The following is a 20,694-nucleotide window of genomic DNA, read 5'->3' on the forward strand; positions in this document are numbered from 1 at the left end:
AGTGAAAGTATTATGATTTTAAGCATTATCTAAAGAGTTATAAAGAGCAACTAAAGCTCAAGTCTCTAATGTTCTGTTTCTGACTCTGTTCTGAACAGAACATTCTGTATGGCATATTTAAATGTATTGTTTCTGTGGTCAATTTGCCAATGCATTAAGTGAATATGATCTTCATTAAAGGGATTTATTTGGAGCTTTCCTTCCTGACACATAGTTAAAGCATTGGATTTTCCTTTGCTACCTTCACTACAGCAACACATACTTCAGTAAAGCTAAGGCTATGTAAAGTTGCAGGAAATCATGATGTGAGCATAAGCAAAAGCCACGAGTTGTTCCTTCCGATGGTTAAGAGAGGTAATTATGGTATTTCAGGATATATGGTGACAGACTGACAAAGGTATGCTTTTATATTTATATGGATTTATATGGATATCCATTATAATTTAATACCCATTTCTGAGCAGAATGGCTCTGTGTATTCATTTGCATAATTGGAAGGGGCTCGCCACACCTAGCAGCACTTTTACTTCCACTCATGCTAATCTTTTTCCTGTACTCTGATTAAACTTTGCAAATGTCTTGGATCACAACTCTCCAGGGCTCACAGCCCACTGCAGTCAGTAGGGATTGATTTGTTTGAGGAAGTTGGTGTCACTGACCCTTAACAATGCCATTTCAGTTGGCTGCCACTGTTGATAACCAATGCTGGTGGTCTGCTCCAAAGGTGGTCATCAAACCTCTTGTGACAAAAAAAGACTTTAGGTACTGAAAATTCTGATTTTCTTGTCACAGACAAAAAGGTGGCCTCTTGTCACTTATAAGAAAGCAGTAAGCACAAACACATGCTCAGCAGCAGCCCAATTAATTATACATTTTTTTTAATTTTAAGTTACCCTAAAGCATGTCTCTGGATTTACTGTTGGACGACTTTCTTTCATGTTTAGCTGCCTCCTCACTCCATTGTTTCCATGGTAACACCTTTGAAACATTGCTTCTTTCTGAGGAGGTGAAATGTAAAGTCTCTGGAATATTTCAGTGTTTAAATATTTAAATGAAAACAACAAAAAGATGGTGGGGTGAGTCAAACATGACAGGTAGGTGACACCCACAATAGCTGCTATTAAATTTGACTGTGGGGTAGCATTACCTTTGCTGTTCTCCTACTGCAAGCTGAAAAGAGCAGCCACCTCAGAGGAGCTGTGCTGAACCTGGGCTATCCTGATGCCTAGAGGCAGCTGAGCATGCTTATGACCAAGGTTAGCTGAAGTAGCCTGCTGCGAACCTCTGCAAGGAGTTAAGAATAGCAAACAAGTTAATTTGCAGGAGTGCTGTATTTATTATTTGCCAGTGATAACATTCCTTGTTAAAATTGACAATAATTACTAATTGTCTTTGTATTTTACTGTGAAGTCTGTTAGGAAGTTAACATGGAAATAACCATAGAAAGTGTTCCTGAAAATACACCGTGGCCTTTCATTAACAGTAATGAACATCAGTTTATCTGGGTTTGGAGGAGGCTTTGCTGTGGAAGTGGCAGTTTTTGTAAACTTAAAGGGAGCTTTTATGGAGAATGTTCTTCTTAAAGTACTGCAGCTACAGTGATGTCTCTCACTCCTGCTACACTGACCCTTTTCAAAATTGCAGTACATGAGCTGGTGTTCAAAGTGAATGTAGTGGTGCTCATTTCCTCATTTTAGCTTGTTACACTCGCCTTTCTGATCCACTTTGATTAAGGTTCCCTTTTGACAACTCCCAGAGGTGGCTGTGCCTAGCCCACTTGCTCAGAACCATCTCCCTGCTCTTGTGCACCAAAGCTCACCCTTCCCTTAAATGCCTCCTTAGAAAAACACTTTTTCCTTTGCTGTTCTGAACCTGGACTCTGAACCAACCATCTGTTCTCCCCTCTTTTATCTGATCATAATGGGGAGCAATTAACCCTCCTTTCTCATCCGTTCTACAGGGGACAACATGAAACAGCAATGAAATAAATGACCTGACTTCCTCATACAAAACACTCCATTGAGCACTTTTCCTGCTCACTTGATTTCCCTGATTGCCATTCCCTCTAGACTATCATCTTACATGATTTTATACACTGAATATATCTTCCTAGGCCAAGGCTGCTCTCTTTCTTACTGTCAATATAGGAACACGATTTCTATTAACTTCACAGAAATAAATGGTAAGAATATTCTTTCCAATCTCTGATTGATAGCTATGATTCCTTTTAGCTTAATATGATAGGTTTCAATAGAACAAATTTTTGGTTTGAAAAATCTGTGGTCAGATGAGGGGGAAAATTCCCAGAATTCTCCAAGCTCCTCTCACTCGTGGTGTTAAAAAAAGATGCCAGCCAAAGTAGGAGGTGTAAATTTTCTTAATGTTATTCACCATCATTTTATTTTAAAAGCTCTGATAGGCAGTCAAACAGCAATTTCAGCATCAAGAGGGTTATTAAGTTTTAGAGCAAGCCCACTCAACATTAGGGAGAGCTAATATTGCCTTAGAAAAGGGGAGTGAACAGGATGGCCTCTACGGGTTCCCTCAAGCATATGTTCTACAAGTCTCTGAATAAAGACAGTTCTCACCTTTTCAATATTGTTGTTTCAAGGACATCAGTTGCCAGGACATACATTCCTGAACTTGTTTACATAGTGTTTGGAGTCTGCAGTTTGTTTTTTCCACAGTCACAAAGGATGAATGCCTGTTCTTTTCTTAATGATTTCGATGGACTAATCTAATGAAGGAAAGGAGCTGCCCTGTTGAATGCTCCCTCTGCTACCCTGACAGGACTTTCACTAACCCTCTTTGGCCTTCAGGCTTTCAAGCACTGACATCATCTGAGGCTTTTTGTGCATGAGAATTCTTTACAGTTCCCTCCTGTGTATTCAAAAGATCACAGCAGCCTGTGGTTTGGGCTAACAACACATGGCTGTTGAAAAACTTTCTCATTGTAATGAATCAATTTTTGCTTAGTTAATGATCCTTCTCATTCTGAGGGACTAGCAAAGGGTTTTAGAAAAAGATCCCAGTAGGTATGAATGCTGAACAGAAGTGAGGTTGATTGAGGTGTGTGAAGATGTCTCCTCAGTAGCTGTTTTGAATTTCACTTCTTTCACAGACATACAAAAACTTTCCAGAAGAAAACAGATGGAGAGCATTTTAGAGAACTGAATTTAGTTTCTTTACTTGGGAGAGGAACAAGATTATGGAGAACAAAGAAAGGTTGCTGTATAGTGATGGAAGAGAGTGCTGCAGTTAACCTGCTGAGCTTGACCAGCCAGAACCCCTCACGTTCAGAGTCATGTCAGCTAACCTCATTCCTCACTGTTATGGGTAAGCACAGTCAAATATCCCCAAGCCTCTGGGAATAGGGCTTAGAGTCAATACTAAGCTCAAACCCATGTGTAGATTTAAAGGGAGATTTGAAGAGGAGGAAGCAATTCTGTTTACAGAGAGTGGAACAAATGAAACGTTTACACTGGGCCTAGAAGATCAAGAAGTGGGGAACAAAGTCATGTGGAGCTCAAAGAATAGCAGAAGCAGAGAAGTAAGCAGAAGCGAAAGTGACAGCAAGCTTGAGAAACTGAGAAAGACAGAAATGGTACATGTGTAGGGGAGGATATGCTGTGCAACAGAGACCCTGTAATTTAACCCCCATTTCAGTGTGGCTTAATGCATGTGCATGAGTTCTTCAAATCTGGCAAGCATTTAAACAGATGCCTATATCCCTGAGAAATCTAGTAGGTGTTAAACATAGATGCTGTTATGAATTTGGAGGGCTTAGACAATACTGATTCAAGGAGACAAATACTGAGGTTTTTCTAACAGACTCCCTTTTTTTTTTAGGTAGATATTGATTGAAACCTTATGGGCAGAAGAACACACTGAATTCTACTGATACAATGTCTCTCATTCTGTCCATCAGGAAGATATTTTAGTGGACTTACAGAATGAATAGAGCCAATGCACCTAAATTAAAATGTGCTAACAGCACATGTGGGACACCAGGAGTCAAATGATCTTATTTTCTTGTTGCTTAAAGTAGATCACACCTAGAGTCAAGATCTGGCTGGTACATTTTATTCTTATTGTACAGCAAGAAAATGATATGTAGCAGGCTGACCCTCTCCTTGGGCTTATGTGAGGTTGTTTACACCACGAGGATACGAGAAACTCTTGCTTGTAGCATTCCTGCATACTGTGGGAGGATCGCATTATTGTTAAATGACTATTGTTAAACTCCCAAGTAGGGTCTGGGTGAGTGTGTGGCTGCTAGCTAGGTGTTGAATGTAGTGTGTATCACAGATACTCATCAGAAATAGAAAGCAGCATCACCCAAGACTGTCAAAGAGAAATCAGCTGTAGGAAGACTGCAAGATATAAAACACAAGGGGAGAGCTGGTTAAGCTGAAGGAAGATGTGGTTCCATATTACAGTGCAAGACTGACTTCTTAGCATTTAAATTCCGGTTCAGGGTTGTTTATAGTGTTGGAAGCAAAGCAAAGGTCTGATATAAACTACAAAAATAACTCAAATAAAGGCAAACTTCTCCCTTTGAAGCATACAAAAATACAATATGATAACACAGCTGGCAACTGTCCACTAGAACTGGCAAATGGATGGGAGACAAAAATCTGAAAATGAGCAGAAAGAAATTGAGGATCTTGGCACAAGGGTAAGACCTTTGACAGGTCCTACAACTGGAGTTTCTCTGTAAATCTACTGCTCCAAGTTCATAGTTTACACATCACAGAGACTCTGATGAAAACCTCAATGCCGATGCCAACAGTGGATCTGCTTTCTAAATTTCAGGTATGGTTCCACAAAGCGCCTTTCATCAATGCGTAAAGAGCCACCTGGGTATATACCTAAGGACATATGGTGGCCTGAATTACAGCTCAACACTCAAGTATTGACATGCTTTCTGCAAACTTATATTGTCAAGCAGTATTTATGAGAGCCCCTTTCCCAGGGACCAGGTCCTAACTAAGAACAGCATTGCCCCCTTCTTGATAAGCAGGACAGCACCAATCTAAGGCTCTCCCCCGGCTCCCTCATATGAACCCCCTTGGCCAAATAGCACAAGCAGGATCCTAGTCTCTTCCCTTGCCAACACCCTTCCTCTCAGTTGAGCTTTTATGGCTCATGGGAGATTTTCTGGTCTTTTCTGAAGGAATATCGTTGGCTTTTCTTTGATACCATCTCTTGACCTTGCAGACAGTAGGACTGATACTAGGATGCAGGGTATATCAATTGGAAAAGCTGGACTTGACCAGGCTCCTAGGTCTGGTTGGGTGACTGTCACGAAGGATCACCTCTTAATCCTCTGGGCTTCTCAGCTGATGCACACTCAGCTCTTCTGTGCTGGAACAGTTCTTATGGCCAACTAACAGGGTCTCAGTTTCCAGTTATCCTGCTGTGCTGCTGCTGCTTTTCCTGTTCCTTTCAGGGGTTGCCATAGAGAATTAATCCAAACATTATACTTCTCCTTTGTCTCTCAGAAGTGTCAATATTTTCTTCTCAGATGAGCTGCTTTCATGGATCTCCTGTGAGACACTTCCCTAATTCAAAGCCTTTTGGCTGTTACTCAGTTCAAGATATTAACTGTGCTTGAGATGAAAAACAAGCAAATTTGGCAATGCTAGCTGAAGCTAGCATTAGTTGGTGCTCCTGGTGAGACATTTTAGCATGGGATATACAAAAAAGTTAAATTATCACAATGATAAGCACAGTGATACAAAAGAAGGATTGTTTCTTGTGTCTGGTTTTAAGAGAAGTACTGTTTAATATTTTCTTCCTCGACGCAAAACTCTTGTTTTGATGATATTTCCCAAATACCTCTAATTTCTAAAACGTAATTCTTCCAGGAGGATTCCTAGAACTAAATCGGAAAACATTTTATGATGATAATGAAAACAGAGAATATGTGGAGCGTCACCAGACCGCTCACTGTGAAGGCATCACTCAAAAAACTGTGTGTCATTTTTGTTTTTTTTGGTTTTTTTTTGACTATTAAGGAAAGATCCATTGAATTTATATACAGCTGTTTTGGTTGCAGTAAGATACAGCAATAATTTCAGATTCAAAAAATGAATGTAAATTAATGTAATGCTGCCTTATGCAGAAAGCAATTTTTTTTTTTTTTTTCCTCTGACATTATATCACCACTCTTTCATGCACAGCATGGATGTCTCAAATCAGAAAAAAGTTTTGGGACATCATTCCCAGCAGCGACCCCCATGTAATGTATTGCATGTATTCCAACAGATCCTCCAGATGCAGGTCTTGCAAGCTGGTGGGGGAGATGAAACTGGAGCTGAATTCTGCAGCGCCACCACTCCCCTTTGAGGCATCCTACACAGTTACCTGACACATTTCACAGGAAATACCGAAATAAAAGTGGTTTTGAATTCTGTTCTGGAAATTTAGTATTTAAGAACAATTTTGAGGCTACCCTGTGATCACCAACATGATCAAAAATGATAATCAGAAGCTCGTATGATTAGGAGATTAGTGCTCTTTGAACTTTGATCTGCCTCATTTGTGCCTCATTACACAGGGGGAAAGACACAATCTGAGAATTGCTGAGAACTGCTTTCACGGGTAGCAGATTTCTTCTGTGTAAGGGATTCACAAAAGATCTCCACTTTTTCGGTTTTATTTTCTGGCTTTCAGTTCCTCACAGGGATGGCTCCAGGGTTTCTATAGTCACTGTTACCTCTAAAACAGATAACGTTTGAACAGCCCAAAAAAGCAAAAAAAAGTATGTCAAAAAAAGGGCAATATTATATTTGCATTCCTGCAACTAACCATGTGCTTTGGTTTGATCCATGTGATGTTCATAGGACCTGAAAGAATTAATGAAAATCTCTCATATGTGAACCTCTGGACCTGTAACAATGCTTCAATTCCACTGTCTCTGTTCAAACAACCTATAGACACCAATATGGAACATCTGTGAATCACAGCCTCATCTCCAGACCCAATTTTACCTCAATTCCAGACAAACCTGCATTGCATGTCTTAATATCAGTAACTCTTCAGATCAGGAATGCCATGGCTTTAAAAATATCTTCAATGTGAAGAGCAAGTAAGAGAATAAATGTGGTAAATACACAAATCACAAGCAACCTCCATCAGCTGTTGGGAGAGATGCAACCACCAGGAAAGACTCTCTGAAACTATGGCTCTGATCTGACTTATTGGAAGAAAATTATAAACACGTGGCAAGTGGATATTGAAAAATACCCAACAAATCTCTGCAATCCCTCCTAGTGTCATAATTGCTAGATAAATTCTTCATACAGATAACTACAGTCTGTCAGCACCACAACTCTTGTTAAACACAGAACAAGGATCTTCACATTGCCCTCTGAGTGGAAGGGGAGGCTGCAGCCCCAGAGAAGAGGTGATAAAAAGCCACATGAAGAATTAGCTCCCAGGCATTATGAAGGCTGACATGGTATGCATGACATCTAACCGTGCAGTGGCATCTCTACTGACATAGCCAACCAACCACTTCACTGGAGCTTAAAGGTCTTCAATGAAAAAAATGCAGTCTGCTATAAATAATGGGCCTGATCTAAAGAGCTTCAGCTGCCTTTATCCAGTCTCCCATGCCTCTGCATCTAATTAGCCTGTAAGTTCTTTTGGTCAGGGATGGCTTCCATCATTCTGTGTGAGATTTCCTACATGGCCATGGAGAGAAATAAAGGGACATACATAAACTGACTTGTAATCTTCTCAACTACCTTTTTTTTTTTTTTTTTTGTAGTAGGCAAGAGATTTCAAAGTTACTTTTCCTCTCTTAATAGCTATAAAAGGAATAAGAAAGGAGACTGGGGCATGTCTTAGTGCCATTCTTCTAATACGTAGTTATTTTCCTGCTTTAACTTAAATCAGAATGTCAAAGGCCCATCTGAGCCTAGATGCCCCTGGAGCTTGCACAGTTAAGGCACACAGATTCCTGTAGCTACGTGCATACAAGCAAGCAACAAGGTTAACATGACTGCTTCTCTTTGGTTCTCCAGATTTGTACTCCCTTTTGTAGTTGGGACAATCCGGCAGCTTCCAGCATGAATAATCTAGACCAATTCCACACACAGTGTATACCAAAACACCCTGAGCACTGTGCTGCCACATCTCACTATAGCAGATATAACTCATAGAATCACAGAATAGTTAGGGTTGGAAGGGACACGTAACAAACTCCCCATATTTGCACAAAGATGGGATAACACTGAGGATTAGTGGTATTTTATTTCTGAATAGTTGCTTTTGTAGAGTGGGATACCATTAGAAACAATGCCAGGTACAAAGTGCTGTATGCTCTTAAGTATAAGGACAGAGATCCAGAGGAAATTGCCTGAAAGGCCTTTCACTGTAAATCAAATGCTGTATCAAAAAATCAGATGAGTTAAACTTGTTTTCCCTACACAGGCTCCCTGACACACATGGCATTTCTGGATACCTGAAAGGAATACAGAACCAGTGCTGTTGGGAAAATCCCCAGAACTGTTCTCTCATTAATTAAGTAATCACTTAATTAACATAAATATAAATTTTAGATATAAAAATAAAAATAAAGCTGTTTTGGGACAGTCTGGAACTAACCACTTTTTAACAAAAGCGGTCATTCCCTTGCCGCTCTAAACACCATAAGTTCGTTACGGTGTAAGCTACGTACAGCGGAGACCAGGGCAGTGCCGTTTCCCCCCGGCCATGAAGTCCACCTGACACCCATCTCCTAAGGGCAGGTAGAAGAACCCAGGTGCCACCGACACTCGACCTGGCCCGTCCCTCCGCGACGCCAGGCGCTCCAACGCACCGCGGCCCGCACCTCAAGCGCCACAGCACCTGCCGCTCCCCGTCAAACGCGACACCGACAGCAGGTACTTCCATTCCGTTTGGGGGAAAGAATTAATTTGGCCAGCTAATTCCGCTCCCCCAGCGGTGGGGGAGGGGTACGTGCGCGTTGCCATGGGTGCCGGAGGAGCACCCTGAAAGTTGCGGGCGAGAGGCGGGGAGAAGAGGGCCGGGCCGGGCCGGGCCGGGCCGGGCGCTATGGGGTACGGCTGCTCTCCGGGGCTGAGCGGCCACCCGGCGGCGAGCTGAGTACCTCGGGACTGGTTACTACCGCGGCGGCGGCGGCTGTTACGCCCACCAGCGGCTGGCGGCAGGAGGGAGGAGGGAAAGGGATAAACTTCGTATTTGGGCGGGCGGGCAGGGAGCCGCATGGATGCCGCCGTCCCTCAGCGCTGACTCGCAGCCCGCGGCACGCGGTGGGGCGGCAACAGGAGTGCGGGGGTCTGCCGCGCCGTTTCCTCCGCCGCCGGCCATGGCGCGCGTGGGGCGCAGGGCTCGGCCCGGTCCTTGAGAAGGACGACTCGCCCTCCCCCCTCTCCGCTGTGGCGCCGCCGGCCCCCCCGCACCCCCTTCCGCCGCCACCTGCCTCTGCTTCACTGCTGCCGACCTGAGGCGTCGGGCATCGGCTTCTCCCCGCGCTGTAGCCCGCCCGATATGGAGCCGTCCGCACGAAGCCGCCGAGAGTGATCTCCGCTCTGCGACCGACCTGCTGGCCGTCCCCTCGGCGCCCGCGCTTGCTCCCATGGAGCTGGACGAGACGCCGCTCGCTCCCCCGAAGACCATGCTGCTTATGCTGAGGAAAGTTCGCAAGAGGCGGGAGATGTTGCTGCAGCAGCTGGGCTTCATCTGCGCCATCCTCTTCTTCGCCTGGTGCATGTCCAGCCTGCTCTCTAGATTGGGTGAGTGGCTGTGGCGGCGGGAGCAGCGGACCCCGGCAGGGTTCCGGGGGCTTGGCGGGGACAGGCGGCGCGGCTGTTCCCACTTTGAGTTTCTCAGTGGACATAGCCCCGTGGTGGGGCGGGCGAGGCCGGGGAGCAGCGCGGGTTCCTCGGGAGAGACCCCCGTGCCGGGCAGGTGCGTGGCCGCGGTCCCGGCGACAAGAGGCAGTGCATGGTGGCCGAGAGCTACCGAGCCAGGAGTCCCCCGTCACGCTCAGGGGGCTTTGGAACTGGAAGCTGAGGGGAGTCGCGGGGCAGCTGAGTGTCTGGGAGCGGCCCTCAAGCAGTTTCACCGCTGTATCAGAACTGGATCCTCTTCAGCCGGTTGTGGTCCCCCCTGCAACTTCAAGCCGCTTTTCATTTTTAGGTTGTAAACCTTCATCAGCTATAACTGCCTCTTTTCACCATCTTTTCCCTCTAACGCCTCTTCCCTTCTCCCCAAAATTACAGTGTGAATTTGACAGAAAATTAGGTATTTTTAGGCAAGGAACAGTGTTAATCTTATGTTTTATAGGGAAAGTCTGTTGCATCCTTTGTGCAAATTGCCTTGTTGGTAAACTGATGCATTTATAACTGACTAAATCATTGCCATTCTTTTATTGTTGTTATTGTTTTTCCTGCCTGCTGTAGCAGTTTGGGCTCAAAGTGTGCAGCTTCAGGCCCTCTTCCTGCATCCCTCAAATACAGACTCCAAGGTTGCTGGGACAGCACATGGATGGGTCTCTAGGTAGGGCTGCCAGCAGTCCCTGAGGGTTTGAGAACAAAGTTGAACTAAGCCCAGATCCAGTGTCCACATTTAATGTAAAGAAGTCAACATTTTTAGCAGAATTAGGATAGGTCATCTGCTTAAAATAGAGCTGAGGTTAAAACGTGTGCTTTAGGGAAGAAAAATCTGATGGAACTTCTCATACTTTCTCATGCTCTTGTGCTCAAATTGTTGCTTGGGTTGTTTGAGTTATATCTAGGATGGCAACAAGCCATCCATGTAAGAACTCAGTGTGTTAGACCATATTAGCATATTGCTCATCTTAGAACTTTTTAGTTGTGGTTTTATAGTATACTGTTGCTTTCTTTATTTAGAACTGTTTGTCATGCCTGTGCCTCTTTTATTTTTTCCCTTCTTCTTGCACAAGCTATTTATTTTCATAAACTTACTGTTTCTTGAAAGCAAGCACTTGGGGCATGATTATGTTTATGTAGTTTGAAGGGATTTGGTTTTGGTGTTTTTTTGGTTTTTTTTTTTGGTAGCAGATAACAGTTTTCCAGAACTTCTCTAGGTTTACATGAAAAATGTCATGACTAATGAAAGTTTTTAATCTTCTGGGTTATCAGCTAAATCCCTCATAACCTAATTTCTGATGGTATGCTGCATCAGGTAGTTTGTTTTTTTTTTTCAGCTGGCTAATTTACAGTATATTGTATCCATAAACACTGACCATCTGTTCTCTCTGTTTCTTATAATTGTGGCTTGGCATATTTTAGTGAATACTCCAGTCAAGCTAACTTCCAAGCTAGATTTGATTTTTTTTTTTTTTTTTTAATTTTAAGAGTCACTCTTAATACAGACATTGAATATAAACATTAAGATCAGCTGTGGAAGAATTTTTATTACTACAATATGTTCATTTGAAATGGATAAGGTTGAGTTGGAAGTGATTTAATTAAGAGGTTCTATTCTTCCTTTGATTATTATAATTGTATACCCTGCATTATCACAAGTGCTTCTGTACTCTATTCAGCAAGTTCCACTGAGAATGCTTCTGGAATACAAGTTAAGGCAAAAGCTCCATTGACTACCAAAGAAGTCTGTATTTCTTAAGACTTGAGGGGGTTTATTTTCAGTTTTCTTTGACAAGTTATGCAGAGACTGATATTATCAAGTATACCCAACACGGAAAAGATCAGCCCCTAGAACTCAGAATAAAGCAAAATGTATCTGGAACATGTCCATCTTCATTTTTATTTTTTGAGAAATCAGTAATGTAATTTAATATGTGCAAGTGCAGATGACTAAATGGAGGCGTGACTGTTGCTCATGTCAGCATAGCTGGGCTGGTTTCATCTATAGGAGCTGCTGTGTGTTGAGTGTCACAGGTGCTGGTTTCAGCATTTTCTTGCTCCAGAGTGTGTTCCTGTTGTGGGTCACAGCTAAGTATTCTGATAACCAGAACATGATAACAGCTCTGATACTGCACCTGCATAGCTAGTTTCACCCTTTGGAGCTAGGAGCACCTTGCGTACATGTGTTAGCATTTGCCCCGGTTGCACTTTGATGTTGCTGCACTAACATATGGATGCTCTGCCCTTGCTAGTGGGAGCATATAGTCCAGGAAAAAATTAGTGATGGTGTGCATAACCTCCTTCTGTTTAATGTAGGTCGAGAATCAACTACTGCAGACAGACGTGTTTTGTCAGAAATATGGAGGAATAGAAGGTTGATGGCATCTCCTAATGGGACACAAGAAGAAAAGAACTGTACAGAACCTGGTAAGACAGGAAGACTTTGCGATGTCATAGAAGCTCTTGAAATGTATTGTGTAGTGCTGCCATGACTCAGCTGCGGAGATCTGTTAGGGTAAACATGAAAGTAGAGAATTTAAAAAAAGACAGGACTGTTCTGTGTAGAACTAAGATTTATTGTGCTATATAATGCCATGACTTTATCAAAGGTAAAAATTAATGTATGGATACAAGAATGTTTTGGGGTCAGTGAGACTTGTGCTGCCAATTTGATTTTTCTAATTTTGTTTCTTTTGCAAGAAAGATGTTTATTGCTGTTTATATTGCACAGGTAATGAGAGGTGTACTCTTCTTGAAACTGCATAGCTGAACATGCAGTATTTGAGATACCATCTGAGCACAGGAATTTGTGTTCATTACCATTATACATTTAAGCGTATTTTGCTATTTTAATGATAAACTATGTATTGAGAGTAGAAATTTATATTGTATGGAGGGGGAATGATGAGGTAAGTAATATGTAAACATTGGAAATCATTTTACTTCAGGATATCTATCCTGGCCAGGCAATAGTAATTGATTGAGGCCAGGGATAGATGACGCATTTTAATATCAGTGTTAGCCCATAATGCTTTCATCTTCCCATCTGTCTTTCCAGTGTGTATTTCCTCTCTCTTCATGCCTCTCTGTGGTTTACGGTGTGTGGGAGATGAGACGTTTTGCCAGTGGGACTAGCCAAATAATTTAAAGTTCAGATAATTTTTTTTTTAATGTGACTTTTTGATCGACTTCTGATGACAGCAGAGTCTGTGCCATCTTGCAAACAATGACAGCATGCATTCTGGGATACTGTCCGCCCCAGGCGCTAGAAGAGTTTAGATCAGTATGCCCCCCTCAGATATGTGTTGTGTAGACTGAGGATCACTAGTGTGCTTAAGTGTTTCTGGGGGAGGCCTGAAACATGATTGCACAAAGTAGGTCCAAAAGCTTTAACTGCATCATCAAAGAGCTTCTCTGTGCTTCTGTTAAGAACTTTGTGGGTTAGCTTGCTCTCGTCTGCATCTGTAACCTTATGATGCTCTTGATTTGTCTGTTGGAGTTGTTCACAGACAAGAAAGAAGACAAAAATGGCATTTTGGAAACATATAACTATTCCTGATTAATAGTCAGAAAACACTATTCTTTCCCACTCCTCTTCCATTTTTCTCCACATACATGGAGAAAATATGATTGGATGTGTCATTGTGATCATTCTGAACACATACTTTGCAGCACACGCCAACAAAGGCCACAGAATTGTAGAAGCTTCATCAGAAATATGCCTGTCAAAGTTCTTGATAGGTATTTCCATTTAGGATGAACGAGAACTTTATAGCAATTATTTGATAAAACTGCCAAGGGAAAAGATATGCTTATGTGTAAACTGGAATACCAGGAGCAGTGCTAACTTCTCCAGATGTTTAGAACAAATAGCTCACCTCCCTCTATTCTACAGAATTGTAAGAATAATTGAAGAACAGTGAAATAAATCCAGTTGGATCATTTTCATATGTGTTCTGAAATTCAGGTTGTTGTGCAGTTTTGTCTGTAACCACGAGCAGTGGACATGAGTAGCCCAAATATGCCTCAGGATGCTGAGGTCTTAAGAAAAATACGAGATTTACGTTGAATTAATGATGCTCGTTCACGGTGCTGGAATTAACCTTTGTTTTTAAGGGTGTTTCTTCTGTTAGAACACGATTTTATAAATCAAATATGCCACAGGATGCAACTGTAGCATTTTTTTAGTAACTTCCTGTTATTCTACAGTTATGTACAGCTTATCGATGTGTATCTTGTGCAGCTGAAGGAGTGACTTAGATGCCACAAGATTGGCTAGATGTAAGATAGCTGCAACTAAAGGGAGCATCTGAAATGTCTGAAATTGATGTTTATTGGACAAAAATGGGTCTGTGAGAAGCTATGATTGTTACTGCTCATAAAAATTTCTGTAGATTTGGGGTTTTTGGGGGGTGAGGGTCAGTTTGCTTCCCAAACCAATTATCTGGTAGTGAGAGGTTGAGATTTACCCTGTAATGACCTAAAAACTATCAAAAAGAAGCAAGTAGCATAGTTCATCTCTATGGGAATATGGCTTGTGTAACCCCATGACTGCATCTGGAGAAAGTAGTCCCAGAAAAGGTCAAGAGACTTGATAAAGATAGCATAGAAAATTGGTGAGTGTGGATTTCCAGCTGGAAAGCTTTCAATCATGTGCTTATCCCAATGTACTGAAAACCTCAGGAATGTGCTGTCAAACACTTTAAATGGCTGGATTATTTCTGGGCTTTCTTTTACATCTTCAGAACAGATAGTTAATATGTATAGATGTTGTATGAATACAGTGGTCTCTGTAGGTGCCTTTCAGATGTATTAATTCTTACCTATGTAATTCAGTATCTTCCTTAAGCACTAGGGGCCCTGCAAATGCATGGGTGTGTATATAGTATATAGCAGTTTTCTTATGTTATGTGGATGTTTTCCTATGTATGTTTAGGATACAAGAACTTCCGAGTACCTTGGGAAATGCAAGTTCTTACTGAGAGCCTATTAATCCTTTCTGTCATTGCAGTGCTATTGCTGTGCTCATTCTTTATTAGCTTCCTACACAAGTCTGCAGCTTTACTTCCCTTTTCCCAAAGGCTTTCACCAAAGTTAATTTACCACTTCACCTCCTTTTTCCTACTTGCATGCAAATAAAAAAATATTCCCAGTTGTCAGGAACTGCAGCTACAGAAGTTTGCAAAACCATGAGAACCTTGCAGTTCATGACCTTGCAAGAAAGGCTTAGCGTTGGTCATATATTTTGGGGAAAAAGATTCCATAGGCTTCTAGAAGTAATATTAAAAGCTTGTGGAAGCTCTGTGTATTAGAAGCTCATGTAGCCTATACTGTCCGAGATTCTCATTTACAGAATAGATCATTTTGTATTGTGTTCTTCTGGAAACATTATTAATGCTTCTGGGGCCATTGTATCAGAACAGAAAAAGCTTTGAACACTTGGCAATGCCTCTTTAAAAAAGAACCCTGAGGCTCTGACAAAGGAAAGGAATATATATGAGTGTGTGTGTATATGTATGTGTGTGTGTATATCTAAAAAGCTAGGGGGAAAAAGGCTTTCTACACTTGGAGGTTAGAGTGAATGATATTCATGCATATCTTAAAAGGTGCTACATGTTTTTTTTTGTATCAACTATTCTGCAGTCCTAAGGAATTACAGTTTCTATCTATCTCATAACAGCAGCAAAGGAACTGTAGGTCAGCTGCAGGAAGGAGGTGGTGGAACATTTGTGAGCATCAAGTCAGCCTCAGTTCTAGCCTGGACTGAGACAAAATCCTCACTGAGTTAACATGTTATGTAGCATTTTTCTGTTAAAGATCCTTCCTGGCTTGAAACTTCCCCTTTGTTGGAAGCTCCTCTGCCATGAAAAGATACGCCTTTATATTGTTACAGAGCCAGGCTGGAGGACTTGCAGGTTGTATGTAGTAGGCTCTGGACTTCAAAAATTTCATGACACCCTGGGATTTATGAATTGTGAATCATCTGCTTCTTTTGTATTGAGTATTTCTCTGGATGGCTGCTGTGGATGTTCCTCTGAGGAAAACCAGACTACCTTTTCTTTGTGGGTCTGATACTTTTCCTGGGTTAAATTCTGTGGCGGAGAGGTTGATCTGACCCTCACTTAAAGCAGAGCAGTCAGAAAGGAAGAGTAGCTGTCTCTAGCTAACATATCTCATTAGTTTGCAACCAACTTTTTTGCCTTATTCAAGCTCTCAGTTCCATCTGCCACCAGCTCACTAGCTTGCAGTGCCATCTGCCCAGCAAGTCTGATTTATAGCTTCTCTGCTCCAATGGCTTGCCTCTTGTTTCAGAATGTTCCCATGACTCCATATCCTCCTGACTAACATTTCCAGAGCAATTACAAGCTAGGGTGACTGGGTGGTGTGATGTTCCTAACCATGTGATTCTGGGTTGTGTTAGGCTGTTAAAGCAACTGATCTGGAATCCTTTCTGTTGCGAATATTGTGAAGTAATCCCTATATGCAGTGCAGAGAATATTTAAACTACTTGCTGTGAATTAGAAGTGTGTTGGAATATATTTCTGGTAATCCTCTGACACTAGTCATTGACCTGCCTTGAGACTGAAGGAGTTGGTGGAGTTTTCTGTCCAGTGGTTTGTCAACCGTGGATAGTTGATAAGCTACATTGATTTTTAAATAGCTTTAAATTTGGTTCAAGTGTACTTTGTCCATTGTTATTGGTGGGTAAGGATCTGTTGTGGGTTGGGAAAAGGGCAGTGGTTAGCATTTCTTTCTGAGCCATGCTGCCTTTTCCCTTTAGAATTAAAAGGTACATTGTAGCAACACTTTGTTTTGCAGTGAGAGAAAAAAAATTTCAGTCCTCTATGGTGAAATAAAGTGTGTTTCCCAGCAGCATGTGTATAACTGAGTTCTGAGTCAGGATCAGAAATCATTAAATTTGTGTATCTTTTAAACTGTTAGTTATAACCTTGGGGACTCAATGTGGGATGTGATGCATTGTAGAGAAACTGCAAAAGCCTTGGACAGTTTTGTTAACCTACCATGGAGAGTACAAAAGCCTGTTACTTTTCCTACAGAAATCGATGGTGTTCTCGCTGACTAAGGAAATCAGGACTAACTCTTCAAAGTAATTTTCCAAAAGGATAGAAAAAGCTATTTCTTGTATGTTTGTACAAGAACTATAGGAATCCTATACTGTAGGAAGCATTGATTTCCATCAGTGTTATTGAACAAATGCAGTGCTTAGTTAAATGCTTCTTTCTCAGCATGTTGCATTGACATATCCTTTTTTTTTTCCTTAATCCTTACAGACACCTCAGTGTATAAGATCATAAACTTTGTGTAATAAATGTTAATTTAAAAATATTTCTGTTGCTGGTGTAATGTCATTTTGTGCTGATGTAAATCCTCTTTAAACAGTGTGATCCTATGTATTTCTTCTAAACAGTGAGCTTATGAGATCAAACTTCAATTTTGTAGCAAGGATAAATGCTCTAGATCCCCACTTTTAAGAAGGTGGTATTAATAATGTTACTTTTACCCTTTATTTTAGGAACAGTCTAAATTTGTGAGCGCAATGTGACCTGCAGGTTCTCTTTCTATGCACTTGTACAGCAGCTAGCACAGAAAGGCCATGGTCTTATTGAGGTAATACAGAAAAGAAGTGTATTATTTTCAAATACTCCTCACTAGACTTCTAGTTAGATTTACTCTTTGCCTTGATGCGATGCACATAAAATGTGCAACTGTTGCAGTATGATTTACTTATTGATAGTGTGTACATTTTGATTTAAAATATTTCTTTACTCCAATTTCTCATTCCCTCAAAGACTAGGGTATTTGCCAGCCTTAAATATCCTATTCTTCTGTTGGCCTAAAAGGAAATGAAAAAAAGGAAAGGTTTAAGAAAAAATTTTCCAATTGTTTTAATATGTAGGTGCAGTGTCCAGTGAGAGGACATGTTTTTGTGTATGCACAGATGCATGTATTTATTTAATGGAAAGACTTATTAACCAACTAGCATGTACCTTATTTCCACAGCCACTTGTCATATGCTTGTGGGGTTTTATCTGTTTTGGGTGGTTGTTCCAAAACAATGTGTGTCTTGTATCCCTGTCTGTGTGTCCCCCCAGCACTGGTGTCTCTGGACTTGCTCTTATCTGTAGATGCTGCTGAATGGTAAACTTTATTGATTGTGATCTCACTTGGATGGTTTCTGTTTCCAGGGGGAGACAGATGTGTGACACTTTGAAATCACTTCTAGTGGACTAGTTGAGGGCAAATGGCAGACTTTCAATGGCAAGAGTTAGTTGTGTGCCTCCCAAGGTCTCCTAAACAGAATTTTCACCTAGATTTAGCTTGAACTTCTGGCACTCTTTGCCTGGCTTATTGATGTGGGTATTAAAAGAGTTGGCAGATAGATGTCATTGAGGATAACTGGGAAATGTGGGCTTTTTTTTGTTTGTTGTTTTTTTTTTTTCTCTCCAATTTTTTGTTGTGGTGTTTGGTTTTTGTTGTTTGTTTTTTTTTTTTTTTAATAACCCCTTTAGGAAATGTGCTTTGTCTGAAGCTAGGATTTAAAAAATAACTAACCTTCTTCTCTCTGAGTTGTTCGCTTTCTAGCACCATATGAATGCTGGCATCTAAAATAGTAGAAAGAAATGAGACAAACGTCTCTCTCGGCTTAGGCTCATCATGCCAGTGTCATCCCATGGAGAACTGAGAAGAGAAAATGAACTCCAGGGTAATTTATCCATTTCCTCAGGTCTGGGTACCAAGTTTGCAGGAAGTAACACACAGTAAACAAGTGCCTGACTAAAATGTGATTTAGAGATATAGTCAAAAGGGCAAAGGAAACAAAAATCCTGTTTAATATATTCCTGTATAATTTTAAATGTAACAAAATGTTGTTTGATATAATCTGTATTTCATATGACTCAAATTTATTTACAGTCTGTTTTGGTCCACTTGAAGCACACAGCGGATAAGGACTTTTGTGAGCCAAGTCTTTGCTGTGAAACCAAGAAGCAGGCTTGAAACAATAACCAGAATTTCTGAAATGTAGCAGTCTCAGAACTGAATTTAACATCTGTGGAAAAAGGCAGTTACTTTCTCTGAATGAAGCAAAACACTCAGGTTGAATGCCCTGGAGTGCTAGTTTCCCATATTAGCCCAGCTCCAGTATTTAGTTGCCTGATTGCCTATATTTCAAACCATATTACCTAAGCATTTCTCAAATGTTAATTTACTAACAGTACAACATTTCTTTTTCTGTGACTGCAGAGAAGTCAGGGAGACAGCAGCTGTGTGAATTAGTGATCTGAGGTCAAAAGGGAAGTATGTGGTAGAGTCATAGAATCAACCAGGCTGGAAAAGACATTCAAAATCATCAACTCCAACCATTATCCAGGTCTGCCAAGAACACCACTAAACCATATTGCTGAGAGCCTGATCTGCTCAGTTTTTGAGCATTTCCGGGGATCGTGATTCCACCACTTCCCTGGGCAGCCTGTTCCAATGCCCAATCGCTGTCTCTGTGAAGAAATTTTTCCTAATATCCAGTCTAAACCTCCCCTGGCACAACTTGAGGCCATTTCTTCTTGTCCTATTACTTGTTACTTGGGAGAAGTGACCAACCCCACCACCTCACTACAACCTCCATTCAGGTAGTTGTAGAGAGTGATAAGGTCTCCCCTCAGCCTCCTCTTCTCCAGGCTAAACACCGCCAGTTCAAAGAATCAAATCCAGATACTTGAGTCTTGACCTAGGCTCCTGCAAAGGCAGTGTTTGACCAGAAGTTTATACTAATATGACTTTCTGAGTCTCCATTCAACCTGAGTTTTGCTGTGATCTGGTATGGAAACTCAATGAATTACATTTTACTTTGGACATACCTGAAATCCCGAATCAAAGATTTCAAAATCAAAGTTAATGAGACTTGGGCATGCAGGTCTTGGTGGTATTGCTGACTGTCTTGCCTTTAATGTGGGATGTGTGTGTTTAGATCTGTTATTCGCTAGTATGACCATGCAGATAGACCTTTTTGTGTGGAAAGCTGCTCCATTTTCCACTCAGAAAATTGTGCTGTTGATATAAAATGAAACTGCCATCCTTATCCATGGCAATTTCATTTTCACTCCTTGGTTTCTACTTTATTGTCTGTGATGTGTTACCATGTGCTGCAGTTGAGACAGAAAATGCTGCTGTCTTGCTTTGTATCATGAACAATTGTTACCACACCTCACTTTACTGTTGTAGGAAGTGGGTTGAAAAGGTATTGTAAATCATTCTGTGAGCAATAATACATACTTTTAAGGTCAGCCTAGGACAGAGTCTTTATGAGGTACTGGATTGTTCTGAAGATGTTAAAACACTGCATTCATTACTTTGTCTCTGTGCTGCCGGTATCTTGTCAGTCTGTAACTTGGACCACCAATGTGGAGTATTTGGGCAAAAATGGACAAGCATGTAACTGGGCTGCAGGGAAGTAGATTGTGAGAAGCACCTGGAGCTAGAAAATGGCCACCAGAAGCTGCAAGAAGGATAGAGAAAACTTGGGTTTGGAATTGGGTGGTGGAAACACTTAGATTGTTTAGTCATGGAGCATGGAGTTGAAGGAGAGGTGAAAGTGACATAAAGATATGGGTAAAGGAAGGCTGAATTTGGATAATGAACCACGGGGGAATCCTAGGAATAGCAGGGTAAGGAGGCAGGCCCTGGGAAGTAGTAGAGAAAGTGATAAAAAGTATGAAAAATCAATATGCAGTGAGAAGTTTGGTTTTAGTTGCAAATAATCTAGAATGAAAAGCAATGGGAATCTCTAAAAAAGGCTTAAGTTAAAAAGGGG

The 20,694-nt window shown here is 41.4% G+C and overlaps 1 protein-coding gene and 1 long non-coding RNA gene across 3 annotated transcripts in view; one reads left to right on the plus strand and one right to left on the minus strand.

Annotated features, from left to right (window-relative positions):
* Positions 1–9,034, minus strand: part of LOC133274538 (uncharacterized) — a 44,993-nt gene extending 35,959 nt beyond the window's left edge. For both annotated transcript variants that reach the window (XR_009745174.1, XR_009745175.1), the window contains exon 1: positions 8,843–9,034. This is a non-coding gene — a long non-coding RNA (uncharacterized LOC133274538). The remainder of the gene's footprint in view (positions 1–8,842) is intronic.
* A 401-nt stretch (positions 9,035–9,435) lies between these two features.
* Positions 9,436–20,694, plus strand: part of LOC133274717 (ras and Rab interactor 3-like) — a 159,482-nt gene continuing 148,223 nt past the window's right edge. The window contains exons 1-2 of the mRNA XM_061464254.1: positions 9,436–9,767; positions 12,183–12,293. Of these exons, the coding sequence (XP_061320238.1) occupies positions 9,611–9,767; positions 12,183–12,293 (268 nt within the window). The 5' untranslated portion in view covers positions 9,436–9,610. The remainder of the gene's footprint in view (positions 9,768–12,182; positions 12,294–20,694) is intronic.

The sequence above is a fragment of the Pezoporus flaviventris genome, unplaced genomic scaffold (genome assembly GCF_033815535.1).
Source record: "Pezoporus flaviventris isolate CSIRO_AGI_PZ_B2104156 unplaced genomic scaffold, CSIRO_AGI_Pfla_v1 ptg000036l, whole genome shotgun sequence".
Lineage (NCBI taxonomy): Eukaryota > Metazoa > Chordata > Aves > Psittaciformes > Psittacidae > Pezoporus > Pezoporus flaviventris.